Raw genomic sequence first — 24,965 nt, 5'->3', positions numbered from 1 at the left:
AAAAGGAACCGTGTCGAGGGATATGTTGAGAGTCGTGTGTTGCGCAGAAGCTTGACGAGTCCCTGAAAATGAACGGCCAGGGGACAAAAGCCCGCCAGGTCCGAGGCTCCAAATTTTCCAACTTGACTCTTGTCGGCCGCGCCGTCAGGGGGCCCGCGGCACATGTACCTCTACCCCCACTACACCTGTTTCACAACTACACCAAAAGTCATTCTACAATGTCATCACCTTGTTCTTGGTGTCATCTCCTCCATCCCTCGGAGCTGTGACATTCATGCCACAAACAAAGCTTCCAGCTCGACCACAAATCAACCATGAACATGCTCCGCCGCATACACCGCATACCCTCAATTACGTCCCCCGCCGGTTTATCACGACCGTTTACATGCACCGCCCTGCAGGCCAAGAACCTGCCGCCGCGACCAAAGCCGCCTCCAGACTCTGAAATTGAAGAGTCCTTCCTCAAGGGCTCTGGGCCAGGTGGACAAAAGATTGTACGTACCTCCACCAAATTGCGCCACTCGGATGCATCTTCAACGATCCAATTCTAACATCAAATCGGCGTAGAATAAAACAAATTCGGCGGTTCAATTGAAACATGTCCCCACAGGCATAGTCATCAAATCACAAGCCACTCGGTCGAGAAGTCAAAACCGCAAACTCGCGCGCGAGCTGCTCGCTCAAAAGTTAGACGACTTACTTCATGGCGAGCAGAGTCGCTCAACTATAGTTGGAGAAGTAAAAAGGAAAAAGGCTGCTAGTGCGGCAAAGAAGAGCCGGCGCAAATATAGGAAATTGGAGGAGGATAGGGCAGCTGATCAGACCCAGAACGAGGACTCAACGACATCACACGAGCCATCCGCTATCTCTAATGACCCTTGGACAACAGATGTTCATATACAAGAAAGCAGACATCCTCAGGATGAGAATAAAAAACCTTGACAAACACCCAATTATACTTGGCCCATCTAGCATTCACACGTCAAAACTTCGCATGACATCGTTACATTTTCCCACTTGAACGAGTCTAGAACGGAAACTAAAATAAAGGACTGGTTTGATCAACCTTAGCTCTACCCCCTAGGCCCGTATTACCCATCCGGTTATAACACATGGCCCATCATTCCTCCTCGGAGAAAAGACACGGCCCGCCTCCTTAACCCTATCAAAAACTTTTCGTAAATATGACACCCGACTGAGATGCTTGCGAGGCCGAGGAGGCTCTGCATCGGCCGCCACCTCCTTGATCTTGGCGTGAGTTGGTGAAGGGAAGGAGGTTTCGGTTCTGTTGTGACTTTGCTACAGAGACATGTTAGCCCTATCAATTCGGCCCCCAAGCTTCGGGGAAAAGCAAAACTGCGACAACTTGCGCACACACACACACACACCTTAGAAGCACTTGCGGTGCACAATCGAGGGACCGCTCTCGTCGTACTCCTGCTTGGAGATCCACATTTGCTGGAAAGTAGAAAGAGAAGCCAGAATAGAACCACCGATCCAGACAGAGTACTTTCGCTCGGGAGGAGCAATGATCTTGACCTTCATGGAAGAAGGAGCAAGAGCAGTGATCTCCTTCTGCATACGGTCGGAGAGACCAGGGTACATGGTGGTACCACCAGACTGGAAGGAAAGTTAGCCATTTATTTCTTTGTGTCTACTCCCATGACGAAATTCATCAGCAACATGATACATACCATAACAATGTTGCCGTACAGATCCTTTCGGACATCGACGTCGCACTTCATGACGGAGTTGAAGGTGGTGACGTGGATACCGCCAGATTCGAGACCAAGGACGGAAGGCTGGAACAGAGCCTCGGGGGCACGGAATCGCTCGTTACCAATGGTGATGACCTGACCGTCGGGAAGCTCGTAAGACTTCTCGAGGCTGGAGCTCTGGGAAGCAGTCTGAATCTCCTGCTCGAAGTCGAGGGCGACGTAGCAAAGCTTCTCCTTGATGTCACGGACGATTTCACGCTCGGCAGTGGTAGAGAAGGCGTAGCCACGCTCAGCCAAGATCTTCATCAGGTAATCAGTGAGGTCACGGCCAGCCATGTCGACACGAGCAATGGCGTGAGGAAGAGCGAAACCCTCGTAGATGGGGACAACGTGAGTGACACCATCACCGGAGTCGAGGACGATACCGGTGGTACGACCGGAGGCATACAGCGACAGGACAGCCTGGATAGAGACGTAGAAAGCGGGGGCGTTGAAGGTCTCGAAGACAATCTGGGTCATCTTCTCACGGTTGGACTTGGGGTTGATGGGGGCCTCAGTGAGCAGGACGGGGTGCTCCTCAGGGGCAACACGCAGCTCGTTGTAGAAGGTGTGGTGCCAGATCTTCTCCATGTCGTCCCAGTTGGTGACAACACCGTGCTCGATGGGGTATCTCAGGGTGAGGATACCACGCTTGGACTGAGCCTCATCACCGACGTAAGAGTCCTTCTGACCCATACCAATCATGATACTGCGAGAACGGTATTAGACGCTGGCTTGCAACCGCTTAGGGTGCATCGCGAGGGGATGCTTGTGCGCCGACAATTGCGCAGCGGAAAATCGGCCCTCCTCGAGAAAAACACCCAAGCATTTACGTGGAATTGAGCAGACTTACCCATGGTGACGGGGACGACCGACAATGGAAGCTATCGCAAGATATTAGCATACTCGTTGGCTCCAATAATAATGTTGCGACGGCTGTGCGCTGTCCAACAAACTCATCCCACAAAGCGCTGCGTAGGCCATTTGGGAGAGGTAAGCTGAGCGAAGGAAGTGGGGTGGGGTACTCACGGAAAACAGCTCGGGGAGCGTCATCACCGGCGAAACCGGCTTTGCACATACCCGAACTACCACAGTGTTAGCATTATCATGTCTCTAAAAACAATGATTGCATCCATTTGAAATTGATGGACCAACTGTCCCGGTTCCTCAGGTGTTGCCCGACACGTTGCGTTGGGAGACGCCGCGGGTTCGAGAGGTCGGTGAGAGAGCGGGGGTGGCAGAGGAGATAGAGCAGAACGAGCAGAGCAGAGCTTACCCATTGTCGATGACGAGAGCGGCAACTTCTTCTGTATCACGAAGAATGGTTAGCGATGAGATGCAATGCAGAGGAAGCAAAACAGGCCAAGACGAGTCGCGAGAATGCTGCACGTCGAGACCACGTTTGCGTGGATGCGAGCGACATACCCTCCATTGTGGCTACTTAAGGTAGAGCTGTTTTGCGAAGAAAAAAGAGTACAGTTTAGTACAAGAGCGGCAAAGCGAAAATATTGGGTGTTTATGGATGAAGCTCACGGAATTAAGGAGATTCGAAAGTCACGGAGCAAGTGTTGAGGAAGAGGCAGGAAAGAGACCCGGTGGTTGAAAGGATTTGGTCGGTGGTTATGGGGGGTGTGAAGTTGAAGAAGGAGGAAGAGTAAGAGTAAGAGTGGGTGGACTTTGTGGAGGGGAGAAAGGAGGGAGCCTTGGAAGTATCTCGGGGCCCAGCCAGTCAAGCCAGTCCAGAGCAGGGTCAGACAGCCCAGACGGAGTGTCAAACCAAACCAAACCAAACCAGACTGGACCAGACTGGACCAGATGAGCTGGTGGTGGTCCTGCCACGCCAACGCCCACGCCGCCAACAATCTGTCTGTCCAGTGTTCAGTCCCACTTCCACCCACCAACATCACCTTGACAATCCATCATCTCCATACAGTACAGCAAAGCTCTCTCCGTTGCTGTGTGCTTGCACCGCTTGCACGATCAGGGCCACTCGAGCGGGACCAGGGCGAGACCTCCAGTCCAGCGCCAAAGAACCAGTTCACGTCGCCACCCCTGAACGGCCGGGTTGCCGCTTTAACACAAAATCATTGGCTGGTGGTGGTGGCTGGGCCCCGGTGCGCGCCAGACGACGGACAAGGAGCCACTACTTTTCAGAAGTTGCTGTCGCCATCGCCGTCGTCAGCAGGACGAGGCAGACGAATTGGACAAGGCACAGCCAATTCCTTCAAGCATCGGGTCAGGCCCCAACATTATTGCCTTTGCATTCCTAAAGATACCTGGGGTTTTGGCGCAGGTTTCCGGTCTATTCTTGGCCAAAGAGGCCCAACCCTGAGCATGCTGCATTATTCTAGGTCAAATGCCCTCAGTTTCACGGGAGCCTAACGCAACATGAAATCCATTTGACGACTGCCTGAAACGTTAAAATCATTGACATCTTCTTGCTTACGGAGTACAGGTGTTGCATCCGCAGAGAGAGATCATCAAAGATTCCTAAGTTCAGCATGACTTCATTGCTAAGCCACACAGCCTTGCGTCTACATGCTTCACCTCTCGCTCCACCAAGGCAACACCGTTTCAGCTCACCGTTTATGCTCAACGGCAAAAACCGTCTTACACGACTTGATTCCACAACTCATCCAACCAAGATCACATCCTCAAGTTGGAAACAAACGTTTCTTGAATCACACACTAGCCTCTCGTCGGTGCGCTCTTTGCCCTAGTATACCCCGTCCCGAATACTCCAAACCCCTTCAAGGCGGTGAGATAAGATATCCGAGATTGCCTCAAGTCGTTTTCACTACCCCTGACAGAAACTGCATCATAACCCTGTTCAATATTGCCTAATGGCTGCAAATCACGGCTGCAAAACTAACAAGCTCCGGCGCCTCTCGTTCCTGTTCAACAAATGGTGACATTCCCTGTCTCCTCCCGATGGATCAAGCATCAACAAATTCCGTACTTAGTCATCGCCTTTTTCCGCCACCATATCCTTTGCATCCAACGTCCCCGAAGCCGAATCATTTATCACAGCAACAAGGCCAATTTCACGATTGATCTCTTCCATTCTCTCAAAGTCGGCCTGAGCTGTGCCCTCGGAACCAAACACAACATCCTGTCACATTCGTCAGCAAAACAAGGGTTTCGCCACCTTTGAGCATTTGTCTTACCATTTCTTCCAGCGTAAGGCGCTTTGTCTCCGGGACAAAGAACCAGATGAACCCAGCGCCCATAAAGGTGAGGATGCCAAAGAGAATATAGGTGCCGTACGTAATTTTTGAAAGCATATCAGGTGTAACCTGACCAACAATGAAGTTGTTCCTGCCGACTCATTAGACTTCAGGGGTCCATCAGAAGTGCATGATGCAACATGACTTACATCCAATTGCTGGAAGCCCCCAACGAAACACCATATGGTCGAGAGGACAATGGCCAAATTTCTGCCACGATAATCCACGCACAAGGACCCCAGGAGTAACCAAAATGAATGACGAAAAGCCAGACCATGGCGACAGCAGCCCAGCCAGCAGCAGGGTTGTCTGGGAAATCATTGCTATACTTGCCAAAGATACCAGCAATGATGATGTGGCAGGCCCCCATTCCCAACGCCCCAATTGTAAGCATCGGTTTTCGGCCAATTCGATCGATCCATAGCACGGAAGGGATTGTCGCGATGAGCATGACGATGCCGACCACGCCCGTGGCCAGCAGAGAGGTTGTATTACTACTAAGACCCAGCTGTTTGAAGATGGTGGGCGCATAGTACAGCACGGCATTAATACCGGTCCATTGCTACCACATTCATCAATATCAAATATTTGGAATACCCGCAAGGAAGATGTACTCACCTGGAAGAACATGGTCACTGTGGCCACCACAACTCGCTTAAACATGCCCCTGCTCTGGAACAGCGACTTGATGGCCACAAACTGCAACTTGAAGGTATTCCAAGCCGTTTGTTCCTGCAAGTGCGGAAAGTGTTCTGCCACGGTTCTCTTCTCGAACAATGATTGCGCCTTGATCTCGAGAAACTCGAGCTCAACCAGCTCGTGATTTTGCGGGAGACCACGTAAATTCGCAAGCACTCTCCGCGCCTCATCCTCGCGGTTATGGTGAACGAGCCAGCGAGGCGAGAAAGGCATGAAGAGCATGCCTGCGAAAAGGATGAGCGCCGGTCCGATTTGCAGACAGACAGGGACAAGCCAAGATGCGTTGCTTTGTGTCTCGAGTGTCGTTCCGCCGATGTAGTTTGTGCCACTGCGAGCATGTCTTAGTCTTTCTGATGTTAGTAGTTTTAAGGGGAAACATACTAGTCTATCCAGAAACTGATCATGATGCCAAAGCAAATGGCAAGTTGTTGAAGCGCAACGAGAGCACCACGGACCTCGGGAGGTGCGCATTCCGAGTTGTAAATCGGCACAATCATGGACAAGCTCCCGACGCCCATTCCACTACACAATATCATGTTAGTAGGTCAACATACAGGATGACGGCCAACGTACGTGATGAAGCGGCCAGCAAGAATGGCCTGGTATCCCGCACTCATAGCAGTAGCTTGGATAACAACACCCAGCACAAACACCACCACAGCAACAAGGATACCGTATTTTCGAGAAATAGCTTCAGCCAGGAACCCAGACAGCAATGTCCCCAACCAAGCGCCAAGTTCCAGAATCGAAGTCAACCACCCCTTCTTGGTCTGGTCGGCATTAGGATCAATAGGGTCATATTCACCCATGTCTAACACATTAACACCACGTCACCATTTGACACTAGGCGCAAACTCACGAGACTGAAACGACGGCATGGCCAAAACACCAGAAAACATGCCCTGGTTATAGCCGTACAATACACCGCCTATGGTTGCAAACGCCGCAATCAGAAATACCCTTCGGTTCTCGACAAGGGCCAGCGGACCGCTCGCTCCCATGAGAGCCTGGCGACGACGAAGAGCGGCATCGTATATATTGGCACCGGAATCGGCTCCCATTGTGACAGTATCAACTTAGGTATATGCAATGCTCACAATTCTGCAATTGGATTTCACGGGAGGAGTTTACATTTTGTATTACTAGAAGATCAGCAGTCTTATATACAATTTTTCTCTTGGGCCATCTTCCCCTATCAAACGCAGGCGTCTTGGGGCAATTATCCAGCAGATCGTGACAATTGTTTGGGGTAATCTGTTTACCCGGAGATTAAAATATATGAAAAGATGAGGTATGGATGGTTTTAAGCACGAGTTTGGCTGGCGGGAGCGGCTTGCATTTAGCCTGAATGGACTGCAGGCTGTGGACTGTGGGGTAAGAGACTCAGATTCTCCTCGAACAAGTTGGATGAAAGACGAGCAAGACATGGACGCTTCTGCCGACTTAACCGTTGGCCAAGAAAATCGAATTGTAAAGTTGGATTACATTAAGCCGAAGGATATATAATTGTCTGGGGAGAGCAAAGGGCCGACTTGTTAAATGTTCTGTCGTAAAAAATGAAATCAGCCGCCCAATCAACCGGGTAACAACCAACAGTAGAATACATGCTGCACCTTCTAGAATAACCGTCAATTCAATCTCAATCATACCCGACCGTTTCCGCTCCGTTTCACACGTTTACATCACCTGACCAAACGGCCAGCCAGCGAGGCTGACCATTCCCTGTGTCCAAGGCAAGAGCAGCAAGAGCACTATTCCCCATCGGGGGGACTAAATGCTCAGCAGAAAAGTTCTTTCGTCTTCCCATTTTGCTAAACGAATGGCAGGGCGGGTGCGCCGAGACAGAACGTCAAGCTTTGCTGGGGCGCTGAAAAAAGGGGCGCGGGTGTCGTCAGCATTACTGAGGGAGGCGGGATACACGTAATGACGCAACGGGTCCAAAACTATCTGCTACCTAGGTAGGTATGTATCTTTGTTGCTGCCTGTCGTTGGGGTTGTGCGTGCCTACGGAGTACACGGCCTAGATTGGGCCATATTGCACAGTACTTGGCCGTATGTGTCACAAGTGTTCATTTTGTATAGCAGTTCGACAACAATTTGGAGAACAGACTCAAAATAGATGCTCCGCGTATTCCGCAGCTGTTCAAAATCCAGGCGGCTGGTTCTCCAGCCATTCGTCCACAGTCACGCTCCACATCTGTCACCCAGCTGTTCATCTGACAATTCCGAATGCTCCTATTCTGAGTCTAGGCTTCAATTGTCAAGCCTAATGATTGACTCCTCAAAGTTTGCAGACAATAAAGTTGTGTGACAAACAATGCATGGCATCTGCGTATGACGACGAGGGGCATGGCGGGGTAACTAGACTTGACTTTGTACCTCACCACACGTTGCTGAGGATGTGCAGTATCGGGCATTTCTGTTCTTTTCCCAGCCCAATGGCATGGGAATAACAATGATACGACTATCCAATCGCGCAAGGTCTCCAATGAGGATATCTACAGTATTATCAGTCCCCATACCTCATACGAGCAGAGAACAACTCACCTCAGCGATATTCAACAAAGACACGCTAACCGCATTAGGCCTAGTTTCCTCATGAATCTTCCAGAATGGGCATCATGCTTCCATGAAAAATGCAAGCAAGCATCAAAACACCCATCAACCGCATAACCACAAACCTCCAATCCTCACAACCACAAACCCCAATCACACCTCAGCAACACCCAACCAACCCTATTTCCGTCCTCCTACCGAACAATCACAAAAATGGCAGCCCAAGACCCCCGTCTAGCAGAACTCCTCCGCTGGTCCGTCGAAAACTCCGACGTCACCCGCAACGACCCCGAAGCCGCTGCCACAGCCGACGCCCAACCCAACCGCTCGCAGCTCACGCCCGACCTGCTCGCCGCTCTCATGGGCGGCCCCTCAGAAGCAGACCTCATGAAGGCGTCCATGGAAATCATCACCGACCCAGAAGTCACGCTGGAGAACAAGCTCATCGCCTGGGACAATTTCGAGCAGCTCATCGAGTCGCTCGACAACGCAAACAACATCTCCACCTTGGGGCTGTGGACGCCCCTTCTAGAGCAGCTGAAGCACGAGGAGGGCGATATGAAGAAGATGGCGGCGTGGTGCGTCGGCACGGCGGTGCAGAACAACGCAAAGACGCAGGAGAGGCTGTTGGCCTTTGGGGAGGCGGGCGTGCCGACGCTGGTGGGGTTGGCGCTCGGCGCGGCGGGCGAGAAGGAGGATGTGAGGAGGAAGGCGATCTATGCGCTGAGCTCGGCGTGTAGGAATTATCAGCCTGCGCTGGATTTGTTTGTGGAGAAGTTGGCGGAGAGGGGTGTTGGTGATGGGGCTAAAGTTGACGCGCAGGATATGGCGGCGATTGATGAGATTGTCGGTTCTTTGAGGGAGAAGGCTAAGGGCGCTTAGGGGATGGTGTGATGAACATTGTTTACGGCGTTGGTGGGAAATGATTACACGGATGGGGATAGATCAGGGTGGGAAAGAATTAGCTGCCAAATATGCAGCCGGATTTATTTATGATACACAATGTTATACATGTTATGCCACATGAATGCTACTCCCTTTGCGAATCTTTGTCTCCTACACTCGTTTGGGTAACGGTTTTAGTGAGTTGCCTTGCCGTAGAATGGGAATCCCAACGCCTCCATCAACAGACGACCCTGTCGGTCAGATGTGCCCGTCGTGTGGATGAAAATGTCGCATCCTGGCACCAGCTTAGGGGGGTACATCTGCGATATATGTCAGTGTGCTGTAATACATGAGAGCAGGTAAGATGTCAACCTACGTCGTAGTTGAACTCAATCTCTGGAAAATACGCCATCCACTCAGGTTTCATGCCAAACGCCAAGTTACCAGAATCATCGCCCGTAGAAGCCTTGATACCCGGCCAGTCCTTGATCTTTGGCAGAACCAGCGTCACCAACTTGTCGACAAACTCGTACGCAGCACCACCACGAAGCGTCACCTTGGCGCCCGCCTTGTCGCCCTTTCGGACACCCCACTGGATAACGTGGTGCTTGACGGTGGTGACTTCAGGGTACGCACCGCTAATAGCTTGGACCACGGCACGCGCAACATGTAGGTACTCCTTATTTTGCGCCGCCTCGGGAGCATACGAGTTGATCGTGACTGCTTCAATGTCCGGGATGTTGTTCCAGTCAATCTTGCGCTCAAGCAACCCGAGTCTTGATGAACCACCACCACGGGGCCCACGGTTAGGTCTGTTCTTGTGATAAGGCGATGAGTCGTCCCATTGTCGCAGGCTGCCCTTTTGTGAGACCGCCGGCACGGTGTCAGGGGGCGTGTGCTGGTAGGTCATGGCTAACAGGTCGGGAGCGATTGTGCTGTCGTAGGTGTGCTTGAGTCGGGGAAAGCTAAAGGGGCCGGGGACAAAGTCTCTGGCGGTGGGATCTGACGCCGGCGGTGTCTGAACGGGATGTAGAGGACCGCGATAATACTTGGGAGGGTGGTATTGGTATCTGTTCACACTGTCAGTTTCCTGGCTGGATGGATCGGGTTGTCGCAAGTCAATGATATTGCATACCGGTTCCCAGGGAGCCTCCTCTCTTTGGAGTTGGCTGCATTTTCCTGATTGAACGCATCAATTGACGTTTGGTCCGGCGCGGGCGACGTAAAAGTCGTCGTCGACTCCAGATCGCTCAAATGGTCGTTTTGGCGGGCTTTAGCCTCGCTGGCTGATGCGAATCTCCTCACGCAAGAGGGCGGTGATCTGAAAGGCAGCTTCCTTTGCCCCAGGGTTCTCGCCAGGCGAGCACCATCGCGCACACCAGACATTGTGGGATAAAGAGAAGCCGGGAGCTGTGATTTGAAGCTCTTGTGATGTTGCAGCAAATGGCTTCTGGTGTGGAAATTTCCACCTACTTGGAGGTGGCTTGACTGTCAGCCACAGCTCCTGGACGACTGTGGCTGTCCGCGTTTTTGCTTCACCACACGTCCTGTAGGGTAACCCAGAAACATGGAAGATGCAGCCAGAAATGGTTTGTCATGCAATCGTCTGTAATATTGGTTTCAGGGAATTGTGTTTGAAACGAGTAATATATAACATGGCATGGTCCCTTACCATATTACTTCTCTATTATTTTTGTCTAGGTAGCCCCTGGCACATTGGCACAAGGTTTGCTAACAGCCAGCCTTCATATGGCAAACACTGCTGCGACTCTTCACAAACGATGGACGGCATCGAAAATGATGCGAATATTATCAGTGATTATTGAATCAATATAAGATAATGTCGTCCTAGATGTACTGTATGCAACACGATCAAAAACAATAATGCCCGCCGGTTCGGGAAACAGCTACAAATCTGCGACTTGGTGGCGTCGCAGGCTATGACGCAGCAATATAAAGCAGACAGGCAGCGTGTCACCAGGATGCCAAGTGGGTAAACACCAGGGACTGACAACAAGCGGAAACAAGCTACTTTATTAGGTGCCTGTTCTATTTCGATGCTGGCATGTCATCGTTTGGCCTTGGGTCAAACGAGCATGACCAGTTACTGCGCGCGTCTGGGGAATTACACCAAGTAGGATTCATCACTTTCTTCGTGCAACGCCATGTGCTGGTGGTACGTGACTTGAAGCCCACCGCTAGGCACCGGAGATCGGGGGACACAGCAGCGGTTGCGGAGAGAAAACGGCCGTAAAAGAGGTCATTCGTGCCATGTTCCTTTGTTCTAGGTCCCGCCGGGAGCTTGGAAGGCTCCCGAGACCAACGTCGTAGTGTGGCGAGCCTGGTGGCGGCCTTGTTTGTTGGGTCTGGTCTTCTTGCAGCCTGGCAGAGCACAAGATGGTGTGCCTGCCAACCGAATTTGCCTGGGAACTTTGGAGTGCCTGACGCAATGGCTGTGACTGTGTTTGCGTGGCAGCATGGGTGGATGAATTCGCCTTGCCATGTCCCAGTTTGGTCTGGAAAAGTTATGTACCTGCTGGACAAGGTTAGCACATTTGCTGTTTCGATGTGGTAATTGGACCTGGTGCTGTTGGACCCTGGATGTTGAAGCTTGGGATAGGTTCAGCTGGACGCGCCCTTTAGCACGCACATGTCTGGCCAGTCTGGTACCAGACATGATGAGAAATCCAATTAGTTGAACGTCGAGACCGGATGACGTTGATAACAAGATCAGGGAAGACTATGCAGGACGTCGAGCTTTGGTCCTTGGAGTTAAATGTGGCACATTCAAGCCTGAACTCCGAAGCCAATTCGAGTCTGGTTCAATGTTCAAATGTTGACCCCGCCAGATCTACAGTACGAAGTACCAGACTTCCACTTGACCAGACTTGCTCTACCCAAAACCTGCCGCCTCCATGTCAGCATTTCCGTCTCAAATCGACACACCAGTTGACCAGAGCTTGACATCTTCTCCACCTAATAAAGCTACTTGACATCTACATGTAACCCGTCAGCCTTTAAAGTTGACTGCCTCCAGTATCCACGTCTCCAACAACTATCCAGGCAGAACGTTATCCCTCCCTCCTAGCTTCCACTTAACTCATCCCATACCCTTCTGCTCAAGTATTCCGTTTATCTACTTTTGCTATTTTCCCTATCGCATCCCCCGTCATTATCCAGCGACAGACAGTCTCCGATTATTGATACCGAGCATCGTCACCCCACCTGACTACTAAGTACAATTGTTGCACCTCGACGTCGACGGCGCAGGCGCCCCAACAATTTCGAAATACCTCCTCAGCAGGCTGAAATGGGAATTGGAATCCGATTACTGTCTCGCTAAACCACTGCGAGGCCATCGCTTCTCCCCAGCGAAACCGTCCAGTCTCCCGCACGCCTACGGACCGACGCCGCCGCTCTCTTCGCTGTCGTGGTCGTGGGATTGGCCGCAAGTCCCCTCCGCGACAGCCTCCAACCATGAAAGAGTTCCCTCGAAAGTTCCTCAGCCTGCGCGACAAGAATGGCACTCATCGCCGGAGCAAATCTGTCCCGCCGGGACACAAGGACAAGGTACGCAGCACCGCAGCACACGAGAGTCAGACAGCCTTCAATGTTCTTCTCTCCGCGCCTCGAGACTCGAGAGGAGTGAGTGGGCTTGTTGAGGGCTCAAGCCATCGACCATCATGCAGTAGCACAAAGATACCCTTCCAGAGTCGAATTGTTCCCTGCTAACCGGTGCCCGGACCCAGACTCGGCCCCTGTCTGCAGAGGCTTTCCGTGCCATGTTCAAGATGGACGGCTCGAAACAGGCTTTGAAACCGGACAACGGCGAGGAGGAGATAGATTCCACCAAGGTTGGACTGCGCCGCCAGAACGAGAGAGGCATCAATGCCCCTCATATAAACCGCTACTAACGGCAATCCTTGCAGATTGAAGATGTCCAGCATCGCCTACAGAAATTACACATACCAAATGTTACTACCGAGTATATTAAAGATATCTTGTCGACAAATATTGCCGATGGCGACCCTCAGCAGACGGCCGAGTTCATCGCATTGGAACAAAAATCCGCCTCAGGCGTTATCGTCCCGTACGATCCCAGTGTACACATGCTGGGTGCTGAGAATCGAGAATACGTCACATGTTATTTAGATTCATTGCTTTTTGCCATGTTTGCCAAGCTCGATGCGTTCGAGTGTATGCTCAAGTCGACCTTTCCCATAGACGACCCGAAGCTAAAACTTGTTACACTGCTGCGGATTTGGGTCAATTTGCTGCGATCAGGCAAACTGATTCGCACCGATTTGGTACGTTTCCCTGCAGTCTCATTAGCCGAGAGACAAAGTCAACCCGACAGCTAACCTAAAATTAATCAAGACCAAGTTAATCCAAGATACACTGAGCGATTGTGGATGGACTGACGCCAAGCTCTTGGAACAGCAAGACACCTCCGAAGCGTTCGCTTTTCTCACAGAAACTTTACAGCTTCCCCTTCTGTCCTTACAAGTAGATCTATTCCACCAAGGTAAAGGCGACAAAGACGACCACAAAGTAGTGTACGAGCGATTACTGAATCTAGCTGTGCCGCCTGACCCCGAAGGCAAGGGCATCAAGCTTGAAGATTGTCTGGAGGAGTACTTTAATGCCAGAGTCGATGTTTTACGAGATCATGAAGAAGCAAAGAAGGGAAGCATAGATGATAGAGGCGATGGGTCGCCGCTCCCGAGCCAGACCACTGTCAGGTTAATTCGATCAGAAGAAGGAGGCGTATCGTCTCTGGCCGCCTCACCAGTTGACCTTACGCCATCGCAACAATCATTTGGCAACCCAATGGAACGAAGCATTTCTCAGGCGTCAGCGTCACAAAGCATTCATCAAGTCCATTCTCAAGATGGGCCCTCACAGGAGACCCAAAGCACAGAGGGAACAACGCCTACTCGCCCAAGCGTGCGTACGCGGTCTACTAGTGTTATTCAGCGTGTAATCGTGGACGAAGATGGCCGACCAACTGGTACTGGGGACGGTGTCATGAAGAAACGAGCGAGGCGCAAAGGCTCGACTGTGGTCAAGGCCGTCACAATTCCCGCATGGCAATTCTTCCGGCTCATTCGTAAACCTCCCCTCACAATTTCCATTTTTGAGGAAATCACACACTGATGTTTTTCGCAGCCTGGCATGCTCTGACGCCTAACGAGCCTAGAAGCGACTCTGAAGTAGCCTTGAATTTCGATCAGAAACCTGTGGTTGGTATCTGTCTCAAACGCTACGCCATGACGGAGTCCGGACAGCCAAAACGGCACAACACTTTCATCGACATTCCCTCCAGTCTCCGACTACCGCATTTCATGCTCGCAGGTGGCCCTAAGCTCGAGGAAGACCTTTACGGGCTCAGCACCGAGTATAAACTCGTTTTGCAATCCGTCGTATGCCACCGAGGCGACTCCCTCCAGAGCGGCCACTACATATCCTTTGCACGAGTCGCCCCAAAACTACTGACCGGGAATCGACGGCACGACTTTGACCCTCCCCCAGATTACGAGGAAGCACAATGGGTCAAGTTTGACGATCTAGAGACGGAAAGTCGCATCACCTACGTAGATGACATCAAGCACGCCTTAAAGGCCGAGATGCCATACCTCCTATTCTACCAAATCGTCCCCATGGTCGACAACATGCCGCGTACCTCAACCGACGGCACAGAAACCAACCCCCCTTCGTACAACGAGTCGAAAAAGAGCCTGGAACTCACCTCCGACTTGTCATCCTCTGCATTCGGCCGTCTAACAGGCAATCACCGCGAAGACCTCCAAGCAGTGGACTTGGGTCCGAGAAGCAAACCACCCAGCATTCGTCTATCCGCGGAAATCGACCGCCCAAGAGGCACCTTTGATCCGTCCTGGGTTTCATCTCACACTGGTTCCACGCCAAATGCTTCCCGTCGGGAAAGCATGGCCAACACAGACTCACCCGGTGGCATGTCCCCCGTCATAACACCCAGCGACGAATCAACCGCCTCGAGATTATCCCGCGCGGCTTCTCGCTTTGCACTAGGTCGGCAGAGTCGTCCGCAGAGCCAATCCGGCGAAGGCAGAATCAGCTTCTCCATGACTCGTCTAGGCGGCCTCATGAAGTCGAGTAAGGAGCCGCTCAATGAACCACCTGCAAATGGTCTTCAAATCTCTGCCTCCAATTCCACAGGTCCATCAGACACGTCTGGCAAAGCCCCTGATTCACCTGTAGAAGAGAAACACAGCCTAGTGCCACAGCCGCAGCCGCAGAAACAAAAACGTGGCAAGTCAAAGGATAAGACGGAGAAACACAAGGGAGATCAGCCGGAGCGGGAATGTACAGTAATGTGATGACGCTTGCATAGGTACATGCACATACAACAGGTTGGATGACATACATCGGGCTTAGATACCACGGCGTTTTTTATGGCAACATGATGACTACCTAATACACATGGCATACGAGACAAGAACCCATTCGGAACATTTGTCTATTCTTTCTTCCTACACTACCATGGACATACCTGTATGACAAGCTACTTCACGCAGCCCGATAGATGCACCCATAACATAACAGATCAAAAAAAAAAATATAAAAATCGCCACCATGCTCCACGTAGTGAGAGGGCGTGATCCCAACTACCCACATGCATCAACTACGAGGCATGCAGTGTGAAGCCTCCCTATAATGTACACATGATTACAGATAGCTATAACCATACGCCAGCCGCTTTCATGGCGTTAAACACATCTCTTTTCCGTTTTCCTTTTGGTTTGTCGTCCCCGTGATGAAGGTACCCCCTTGTCTATAGAAGGAGACGTAGGCTGTTACATGCAGACCACTTAGTGCCGGAGGAATTTGTAACAATACATCCCGAGGTGTATTCCATGTCGATTGATGAGTGTTTCAAAACAAGGGTGTATAATAAGACAGGGTTCCGGTGAAATAGATGAAATAAATTGTGGATGGCGGCATTGTTTCTTGTTCCACCAGCAGGTAGTGGGTTCGAATAGCACTTGTAAAAGACACTCGTTGCTCTTTCAGCTCATTAAGTGGGAGTAGAGTAGGAGTTGTGACGGGATAGCTTCAGCATCGGAGACGGCGCGGTTCATTGAGAGAACCGGATTAGAAGGGGATATTGGGAGGAGTCTGGGCACCAAGAGCCTCCTGCTGGTCTTGCAACTCTTCAGGGGCGGCCTCTATGGAGACACCCAAGCCAAGCTTGGCTTGTTGCTGTAGAAGTTGTTTGTTAGCGTCATGTTGTGATTGATAAAGGGCAAATTGAGGTGCACAAACCGTGAAGTGGTCAATGTCAGCGGCAAAGGTCATCATGACCGGAGGAGCGACACGCTTCTCCAACAAGCAGCTCAGCTTGCCCTTGGAGTCAACCTGCGCGCGGAAAGTGGACATGCGGAAGTCGTACTTGGCACCGATGGTGGTGACACCCTCCTTCTGAATACCACCGCCCATCAAGCCACCGGGCGAGGGAACGAGGCCGAGGCTCAGGTCAACGCCGGCTTGAACCTTGTCAGAGAGTCTTCGCCAGTACGAGGTGTTCAAGGTTCCCATAGCGGTCTGCAATTGAGCGGTAGCGATCCAATCCTCAGCCTTGTATCGGGCACAGTAAGAGACGGCGCATTCGGGTCCCTGGGTCAGAGCAGGTCGCTGCCACAGAGTCTCCATACCAAGAGCGAGTCTAGGGGTAACCGATTGCAAATAGCTTCCGATGTAGATACCGGTCATGCCACCCTCAAGGAAAGAAGGGTTGAGCATCTTGAGAGATGCGTTGAAGTCGTCACCGTTGTATTCGTGTTCGAACTGCGCCATATCTTGACCACCAGGGGAGATGGAAAGCTGAGACTTGGACACGAGCTTGTCGGTCCATCTAAAGTTGAATCGTCCAGAGAGGGAACCTTCGTTGTCTACGTTTCCTTGGCAGAACACCTGGCAAATACATGTTAGATTGTTCGTGGTTGCTTGTCGAAATCGATAAAATATCTGATGGTACTGGGTGCACAAACCTTGCCAGTTCCGTACATGGCGGCAAATGTGTATGGGTTGATACGCTCGCCCATGGCGAATTGGTGAGAGACCTGAAAGAGAGGGGCCATGCTGAAGATCTTGGTCAGGTCGGCGCGGACACCAGTGAACATGTAGTTGTTGAGCAGGACATCGCGCTGGACCTCCTTGGACAAGTTCTCCATGTTGCCGGGGTTGGAGAGGCCGAGCTTTGCTCTGCGCTCAGAGAAGGAATTGAGCGCATCGCCAATCGCAGCGGCGACCGGGTTAGACAGGAGCAGAGAGCGTATCGATTCTATTTGAGCAGCCATGGTGACAGGATAGTGGCTCGAGTCGACGTCGGCCTCGGGATTAAGGAACGGGTCAAGAAGACGGGGTGGCAGGAAAAGGAGTGGCCTGGATACAAAAATAAAAATTGCAGAACAGGAATTCCGGGTTTCCTGATGAAAAGAACAATTTGCGAGGCTACGGTCGGGCCTTTCGGATGGCAAATCGTCTCTTGGGTGGTGTCGCCAGGTAACGCGATGACGAGCTTCGTTGGCTTTGGGGGAGATGGAGTTGGAGAATAATTTTCATCAGCCCCGATGACTTGGCTTGAGCAGGAGCTGGTGAGTACCGCCCGAGCCCAGGTTCCACCAGTTGACCAGAAGGCTGGTTTCCACTGCTGGCTCCAGTCTCTCTCCCATGTATGGACCAGCATTGAAGGCCAATGTCCCAATCACAGCTCCACATCACAGGTCCAAGAGCGGAGCTCTGAATATTCCGCGCCGATGGCACTGATCTTTCCAGAGCGGTTCAGTGTGCAGCTGTGAAAAGTATCGGAGACTGGAATCACTGGGCTGCAGCCGACACAACAAGAGTACCAGGTACCTAGGTACTTTCAAGTTTGCAATATCACCATCCCTCACAAGTCCCGTCACCAATTGCTACCCTGAAGATGTTGGTGCCAAACAATGCCAATACGCTGCACGACCATTGTCGCATAGGATTGTAACAGTTCCAGAATTTGAGATGCCTTTAGTTAAGCCGCATCTTAGCCATGCTATACCTGCTCATGATACAGACCTAATCCTCTCCTCAAACCGCACACTGCTCTCCGATACTACCCGGACCAAAAAAAAAAAGGCAGTCACGAGCCCAGGCTAGAGGAAGGAACGACAAGTGCACCAAAGATGCTGCCCCTCCATGGCGCATCGTCAATTCAACAATGGAGTGACGCACATTGACCACATTCCTTCAACCCTTTCTTCTCCCTATCACTATATCTCTGTATTAACAACTCCAATTCATCCCCCAACGCTTTCCATCCGCCTTGCAGAACCCCATTCTGTCGGGCTGGCCCACGATACACATTCAAGGCTTGACCGCTGAGTTCAGTCCAACGGCGGGGCAGCCACAAGATAAGGCATGCTGGGTAGACAGCCAACCTTTGACATTCCGATATTGCCTCTTTTACTGTGAAACCTCGTTGTTTGACAAGAAAACTTACTATGGATACACTACTGTGAGTGTCCTACCTTCACAGAGCCCTTCTTGCCGCGCCAACCCGTCATCGAACCAGCCCAATGGCCATGGCAACGTGTCAAAGCTAACAATTATCAGAACTGCCGAGATCGCGGCCAACGCACCACGATACCGCCGCAAGAGTTCTACCTTCATTGACGGCATTCATGATGTGACGGAAAATGATAATCTGGCACCCGCACAGTTGTACAGCACCATGTCCGGCAGGCTATTTCACTCAGGACGAATTGCCATCGTCATGGTCGGACCCCCAGCCCGTGGCAAGACGTAGGTCACCCACTGGCGTCCTTAACTCATATGAATGCAAAGATGCTAACATATTCAGTCATATATGTGTCTCCCTGGCAAGATATCTGCAATGGCTGGGAGTCAAGACGCGCATATTCCATCTTGGTGACTACCGCCGGGCCACAATTGGGCCTGAAGGCGCAGTCCCTGAAGACTACTTCTTCCCAGACGCATCTCCATCATCTGTGATTCTGCGCCAGAAGATTCTGAAAAAGTGCCGAGAAGACATTTATGCTTGGCTCAACCATGAAAATGGCCAGGTGGCAATATATGATGCCGTGAACCCCACTGCCAGTGGTCGCAGGTCTCTGGCAAAGGAGTTGGGTAAACATGATGTTCAGGTAATTACACCCCAAAATGAAGCTAAACAGCCAAGAAGAAGCAAGCTGACTCATATAGACTTTGTTTATTGAATCTTTTGTTGACGACGAGCGTATTCTTCGTGAAAATGCCAGAAATGTCAAAATCTCTTCCCCAGATGTAAGTGCGCCGCGGGCTCACCCTTCCACCACAATACTAACCGGCCCAGTTTGCTGGGATGGATCCCGACGAGGCTGCCAAACTGTACTTGAAGAGAATTGAGATGCGCATACCCGTATTTGAGACCATGAATGAAGCAGAACTCAACTACATCAAGATGATTAATGCAGGCGCCAAGTTCTTTTACAACAACGTCAGCTTCAACTACCTCTCCCACAGAATCGTCTTCTACCTCACCAACTTGCACATCAAGTCACGGACAACCTTCTTCGTCCGCGCCGGCACCACCGAGGAAGAAGACTCCTACAAGGCTGATGCACCCTTGTCCGAACTGGGCAAGACGTACGCAGAAAGGATGTCCGAGACGCTCCTCAAGCACCGCCAGCAGGAACACGACGAGCAACTGGAGAAGGGTGAAGGACAGCAAATGCCCCTGAGACCGTTGACCGTGTGGACATCGACGCGCATGAGAACGGTCCAGACGGCAGACTATTTGAAGGATAAGGGCTACAAGGTCCGGCTGCGATCACAGATGAGCCAGATCAATCCTGGTGTTTGTGAAAGCATGCCCGAACGTTTGATTCGGAAATTGTATCCCGAGGAAGTTGAGAAGCGCGATTTAGATCCTTACCATCATAGATATCCCCGAGCTGAGGTACATTTTCCTCCCCTCTTGCCGCCTCACAAAAACATCTCAGCTAACTGGGCCTGTAGTCCTACCATGATCTAGCGGTGCGTCTCGAGCCAATCATTCTTGAACTTGAGCGTGAACAGAATGACCTCCTCATCATTGCACACGAGTCTGTTCTCCGTGTCCTCTACGCCTACCTGATGCATTGCTCCACCATGGAAATACCCAACCTCAAATTTCCTCGCGACGAAATCATTGAGATTATCCCCGCAGCATACCAGAATGAGGCGAAGCGCATCCATATCCCGGGCCTGGATCCCAAGCTGCTGCCTGGGTCGCCGGATATCATGCAGACTCCGATCCAAGGAATAAATGCCCCCGCTGCTGGACCAGGCAGCATCCCCGGGAGCGGTCAGATGAGTCCTATTGCCGGCGGTATGAGTAGTCCTTCTGTGCCGCTGGAGCGTCCTCCAGAGAAGGTGATTAACACAGCCAAGGACATGGTGGCAGACAAGGTGGACGATGAAGATTAGATTTCAAATGTCGGCATGTGTGCGGCTTTCAGGGAAGCCTCTACTGTTATGGCTGTGGGAGTCATGAACATGGGACACATAGGGAAACAAGAACAATTTTACACGCACGCCCTTCCTTGTCGTTGTCGTGACTTTCGATGAACGCACCAGGCCGAGGCAAGGAGATGAACGTGTGTGTAACACGAATCCGCCAGTGATCCTAGGCACCACATCTGGCAACTTTGACTCATGCCTGTTTCGATCTCACAGCATGGTTCACGCAAGTGAAGAAAAAGGCACCGAACCAACAAATGCAAAAATGACCCTTCATCTCGTGCCTTTCTCCGTCACTTTCGGTTCCCGGAATGACCGTAAGCCACGCTGCTGCAGGTGGCCGAATGCAGGAATCCTTCGCCGAGCGAACAATGCTTTCACGGACTGAGTCGTTCTATTCCTCCAGTTCGGCGTCGACCAGCGTGAGCATGATGTAGAGTGATGAAGAGTTTATCCTCCCAGGCGACCGGAACATGTCTCGCACGCAGGTATATGCATGTTTCGCTACCACACTGAATGCCGTTTCTTACATGGCTCCAGAGCTTTTGACGTGCCGTCATCTCCTGTAAGCTCCAAAGGTGCAACAGTGTCCATTACACCAGAGCCGATCTGCAGTATTGAAGCCAAGGTGAAAACCAGCCATGCCGAAAAATAGCTCAGCCAACCATGGCAAGGGTGAGACGGAGAGATATAAACAGATAAGGGGGTTCAGAGCATGGTGTCACTGTACATGATGAGGTGTTGTACAACGCCTTGTTTCTCTTTTAGCCCCCAAATCTGTCAAGATAGGGCCATGGAAGGCAGAAGTTCATTTTTTGACCTGCTATGGGGAAGAAACGTACTTGATGGTGGCGCTTGTATGATGCTGCCTGGGATATTGGACAATGCGGTATTTGCCGAACGGTACACCGTGATTTTGGAAAACCTGCCGTGTCACTCGAGGCAAAGTTGTGATTCTGTACGTCCAAATGGAGATTATTTGCGCGAAAAGTTTTATGGTTGGCCGTGTCGTTGAAGCCATCAGACTACCGCATCCCCAAATCAGTGTAGTTTCATGTTGAGGTTGTCTAAAAGAAAACCCTTTGGTGAGCTCGAGTTTCCGATAGATGAGGCTGAATCCAGTTGGGATGTGCGTGCTGAGGAGCCCAAAGTTATTCGGTGCCGGCATATTGCTATTGCAAATTCCTGCATGATGGTGATCTACATTCAAAGAACAATAGGTCGATTCATAACCTCCTACGGCCGCGGTGTACGACGTGACATGTTAAATGAATGAAACGGAAACCATTGGACTCTGTCACGCCTATTGTGCTGATATCTGACCCAACGGGAATCTGTAATGGCCAAGAAATTCATCTCGAATGACCCTACAGAGTGACTTGTTGAGGCACGATCCAGAGTTGATGGATAGTTTGTTGAATTTTCTTCTCGTGAACCCAAGTGCGGATGTCTTCAGACGAGATACGGCCCGATCATTGTCATATTCTTGTGTCTGTCATCAAATTGGGGATTTGTATCAACTTATTTGCAGGGGCTGTGAGCCCAAGTCAGATACCTGTGAAGTGCACTTCCAGCTGACATCATGGTCCATCGTGGCCAAGCGACACGGATAGTGAGCACTCAGCACCTTTACCTTTGTTTTCTCTTGCGGCAAGGATCAACAACAGGAGCTGTTGCATGTCGTTCGGTGCAGGACTGCCTTGTGACATGCCAGACATGCTACAGCTTGTCATGCCTGCTGGGCAATACGGGTGACCATGATCGGTGGCTAGATTGGCTTTCTTGCTGAGAAAGTTGCATTGAGATCGCCAGTACATATGTCTTATGCAGTTTCCTCTTTTGAGTGAAGCATCGACAACAGTTATGTTGGTGCAATCGCGTCGTCAGTGGCCTCTTACACCCCGCATGTGAACGCCAAGAGAAGGCTTTTGGCAGACAGACTCCCTGCCTGACAGTTGCTGGTTGGTGCAAAGGGCATCGCACAAAATATGGCCAAGGGAAACGCAGAGGACACTCTACCTGCAAGATGCTGGACTCCATGCACAAGCTGATCCTTGCTTCGCGCCTTGGGCAATGCCACTGGATGTCATGACGAGTGGCCTGATCGAAACCTTTGCCCAACCCGCAGCTGCAAGAGCCCGACTGACCTGGCTCCAACGATGGAGAAGATAAACGAGTTTGGTTCGTCATTGCCCAATAAGGAACGGCACACCAGTGGTTTCTGGAATGATGTAGACCCAAACCAGGAAACAGTGCAGTACTATCCGAAAGGTGAGAGTGGCGAGGGACGAAGCGCTCATGGTGCAAGTAGCTGCACTCTGTGACTATATGTTATGCCCACTTGGGTAGAGACGATGCATGTGCCTCTCTGTTCCAGTCGTCCAGTATGAACCCTCCCCCTGTTCAAAAAGGGTTGCATTTTTGTAACACATTTCTGGCGAAGCTCGCCATGGCCGAGAATCTATAGCCATATAAGTCACCTGTAGGCGAACAAGAGCTCACGAACGGAGATGCTCTCATTATTTCCGAAAGTCGTTTGAGTGTTGGATACTAGGCCAAACCAATCTGCAGACCAGATATGCAGCTACTGAAGCCACAATCGTGGCCAGACCAGCACTTACGAATAGAATCACTTGCTGCGTAAGTGATGTGGAACCAATCCTTGTGGTTGCAAGGATCCCAGTGGACGGTACTACATCCTCTCGGCTGCGGGAGTCTGGCGCCGATGGTCTGCCAGATTGACCCTGCTCACAAACAGACCTGGAATTTTGGATTGAAACAAATACATCGTTGGTTGCTAAGCTCAGCGCCATGTCGCAAATCGAGGCCATTGATGAAGAATATGAATGACTCGATTGGCGAATGAGAGAGGCAGCTGTGAGGCAGAGCATTGAACCCATGTGCAATGATCCCTTTTTCCGACGCTACAATGAGCCAGTCGTTAGAGGCGATTTCCAGTACCATGAATGTTTTTGTTGCTGACGAACCTAAATCGGCCCTTAGCGCCGCCAGCAGGGTCATGAGACCTCCAGACATTCCACTCAGATTTCAGATGTGGTTCTGGTCCGCAAATAGCTTTGCAAGAGCCGCTCACCAACCCAACAAAGCCCAAGCCGGCAGTCCTCTTGGCGAGACATACTCCATAGAAAGCTGTGTAAAAGCACAGTCGATTGCAGGTTGCTGCTCCAAGGTGAAAACAAACACCACGCGGTGGAACGGCTGTTTCTGGTAGTATCTGGTGATGTGTTGACCCTAGTAATTGTCTGTCCATGTCTTTCTCCAGGATATTTTCCAGCATGCCCTCCATTCTCCAGAAACCACTCAGTCAATGGCTCAGTCATGACGTCTGAGTTTCGTCTGGACCAGGGAAACAGGGGCTGCAAAGCCAGATAGCGGGCGTTGCACCCACCAGATGAGGGTACTTCATGCTTGGCAGCCCTTTGCCATTGAGCTATTTCAAATGTACCACCCCCGATGCAGGGCAACATCTCTGTGGCTGAACAATTGATTTCTGACGAAGGTAGGACGTGGTTTCAAACAGCTGCCATTTTATACGCGATGCTTCCAGGTAATCTTGTCGAGGATATAATAGCCATGGTCAACTTTATGTTCCGTTGAGCTTGAGGTGAGATGCAAACGACTTACCTCGATTACCCAGGGAGGTAGGTTTCTGTGATATTCTCAAAGTCAATTGGGCGCGGGGTCAATCCTCCACCTTGGATGCTTTTACCTCCAAGTGGCTTGTCTCTGGGTGTGGGTGATTTGTTGATGGGTGGTCTTGTTTTGGTCAATCTCCAGCAACAACCTGCAATGCCCCAAAGCTGTCCGAGTGGATGCAGAATCTGTACGCTAGGGTACGAGGGGTTCGATTGTGCTCCGTCCATGATTTTTGCTTGATCTGTGTCTCGCCTGCTCGCCTGGAACAGGAACGGCCGTGATGACACTCTCATCAACATTGCCGCATAGCTCCGTCTGAACTCAGGTCCACTTGCAAGCCATGCGCCCCGCATCGATGCCTGGTAGCTGGGATGCATCCCGTCGAAATTGTTCATGTTCGGGGGACGTTTCTCGCAAATAGAAGATCGCTGTTGGATGGCAGCATCGAAAAATGAATTGATCTTTGTTCTGATTAATGGCGTTGGTGATTGACCCCCCTGTAACCTGAAGTGACCCAAAGATAGATGGGTGCAAGTGGCCAATGCCAATCCATCATCCGCAGCAGCTGGACGTAGAAAGCAAACATTGACAAAAGGATCATGCCCAAGAGCATGTGGCTTATTCGCCAGCGGATAGCCTTCTACCCAAACAGCAGTCCCTGCGTGCG

At 51.2% G+C, this 24,965-nt stretch overlaps 10 protein-coding genes across 10 annotated transcripts; 5 read left to right on the top strand and 5 right to left on the bottom strand.

Moving 5' to 3' along the window:
• Nucleotides 1–314: 314 nt before the first annotated feature.
• On the top strand, nt 315–942 carry VFPPC_16223 (peptidyl-tRNA hydrolase domain-containing protein; the record flags this gene model as incomplete). The annotated part of the gene is made up of 2 exons (XM_018293976.1): nt 315–494; nt 568–942. 2 exons carry the CDS (start codon nt 315–317, stop codon nt 940–942), a joined length of 555 nt encoding a protein of 184 aa, XP_018141827.1.
• A 447-nt stretch (nt 943–1,389) lies between these two features.
• On the bottom strand, nt 1,390–3,037 carry VFPPC_05776 (actin; the record flags this gene model as incomplete). Its single annotated transcript, XM_018284915.1, has 5 exons — nt 1,390–1,620; nt 1,695–2,466; nt 2,611–2,641; nt 2,787–2,842; nt 2,913–3,037. 5 exons carry the CDS (start codon nt 3,035–3,037, stop codon nt 1,390–1,392), a joined length of 1,215 nt encoding a protein of 404 aa, XP_018141826.1.
• Nucleotides 3,038–4,716: 1,679 nt separating this feature from the next.
• On the bottom strand, nt 4,717–6,744 carry VFPPC_05775 (MFS monosaccharide transporter; the record flags this gene model as incomplete). Its single annotated transcript, XM_018284914.1, has 7 exons — nt 4,717–4,869; nt 4,925–5,075; nt 5,134–5,546; nt 5,603–6,011; nt 6,065–6,205; nt 6,257–6,494; nt 6,543–6,744. 7 exons carry the CDS (start codon nt 6,742–6,744, stop codon nt 4,717–4,719), a joined length of 1,707 nt encoding a protein of 568 aa, XP_018141825.1.
• A 993-nt stretch (nt 6,745–7,737) lies between these two features.
• Nucleotides 7,738–7,953, top strand: VFPPC_17961 (hypothetical protein; the record flags this gene model as incomplete). Its single annotated transcript, XM_022429629.1, has 1 exon — nt 7,738–7,953. The coding sequence occupies one exon, from the start codon at nt 7,738–7,740 to the stop codon at nt 7,951–7,953; it is 216 nt and encodes a 71-aa protein (XP_022285317.1).
• Nucleotides 7,954–8,452: 499 nt separating this feature from the next.
• VFPPC_05773 (Hsp70 nucleotide exchange factor (Fes1)) lies at nt 8,453–9,121 on the top strand (the record flags this gene model as incomplete). Its single annotated transcript, XM_018284913.1, has 1 exon — nt 8,453–9,121. One exon carries the CDS (start codon nt 8,453–8,455, stop codon nt 9,119–9,121), a length of 669 nt encoding a protein of 222 aa, XP_018141824.1.
• A 197-nt stretch (nt 9,122–9,318) lies between these two features.
• Nucleotides 9,319–10,510, bottom strand: VFPPC_05772 (mitochondrial 54S ribosomal protein YmL7/YmL5; the record flags this gene model as incomplete). Its single annotated transcript, XM_018284912.1, has 3 exons — nt 9,319–9,444; nt 9,501–10,194; nt 10,260–10,510. The coding sequence occupies 3 exons, from the start codon at nt 10,508–10,510 to the stop codon at nt 9,319–9,321; spliced, it is 1,071 nt and encodes a 356-aa protein (XP_018141823.1).
• Nucleotides 10,511–12,601: 2,091 nt separating this feature from the next.
• On the top strand, nt 12,602–15,483 carry VFPPC_05770 (ubiquitin C-terminal hydrolase family protein; the record flags this gene model as incomplete). Its single annotated transcript, XM_018284910.1, has 5 exons — nt 12,602–12,769; nt 12,874–12,978; nt 13,054–13,431; nt 13,502–14,234; nt 14,294–15,483. The coding sequence occupies 5 exons, from the start codon at nt 12,602–12,604 to the stop codon at nt 15,481–15,483; spliced, it is 2,574 nt and encodes an 857-aa protein (XP_018141821.1).
• A 775-nt stretch (nt 15,484–16,258) lies between these two features.
• On the bottom strand, nt 16,259–17,463 carry VFPPC_05769 (mitochondrial import receptor subunit tom-40; the record flags this gene model as incomplete). The annotated part of the gene is made up of 3 exons (XM_018284909.1): nt 16,259–16,366; nt 16,430–17,077; nt 17,155–17,463. The coding sequence occupies 3 exons, from the start codon at nt 17,461–17,463 to the stop codon at nt 16,259–16,261; spliced, it is 1,065 nt and encodes a 354-aa protein (XP_018141820.1).
• Nucleotides 17,464–18,642: 1,179 nt separating this feature from the next.
• On the top strand, nt 18,643–20,608 carry VFPPC_13901 (6-phosphofructo-2-kinase; the record flags this gene model as incomplete). Its single annotated transcript, XM_018291673.1, has 6 exons — nt 18,643–18,656; nt 18,755–18,943; nt 19,002–19,305; nt 19,364–19,444; nt 19,494–20,099; nt 20,159–20,608. 6 exons carry the CDS (start codon nt 18,643–18,645, stop codon nt 20,606–20,608), a joined length of 1,644 nt encoding a protein of 547 aa, XP_018141819.1.
• A 1,613-nt stretch (nt 20,609–22,221) lies between these two features.
• VFPPC_16222 (hypothetical protein) lies at nt 22,222–22,458 on the bottom strand (the record flags this gene model as incomplete). Its single annotated transcript, XM_018293975.1, has 1 exon — nt 22,222–22,458. The coding sequence occupies one exon, from the start codon at nt 22,456–22,458 to the stop codon at nt 22,222–22,224; it is 237 nt and encodes a 78-aa protein (XP_018141818.1).
• Between the last annotated feature and the right edge of the window lie 2,507 nt (nt 22,459–24,965).

This window comes from Pochonia chlamydosporia, chromosome 5 (assembly GCF_001653235.2).
Source record: "Pochonia chlamydosporia 170 chromosome 5, whole genome shotgun sequence".
Taxonomy (NCBI): Eukaryota; Fungi; Ascomycota; class Sordariomycetes; order Hypocreales; family Clavicipitaceae; genus Pochonia; species Pochonia chlamydosporia.
Note: the sequence above shows the minus strand (reverse complement) of the source record. Positions and strands in the feature narration are given on the sequence as shown.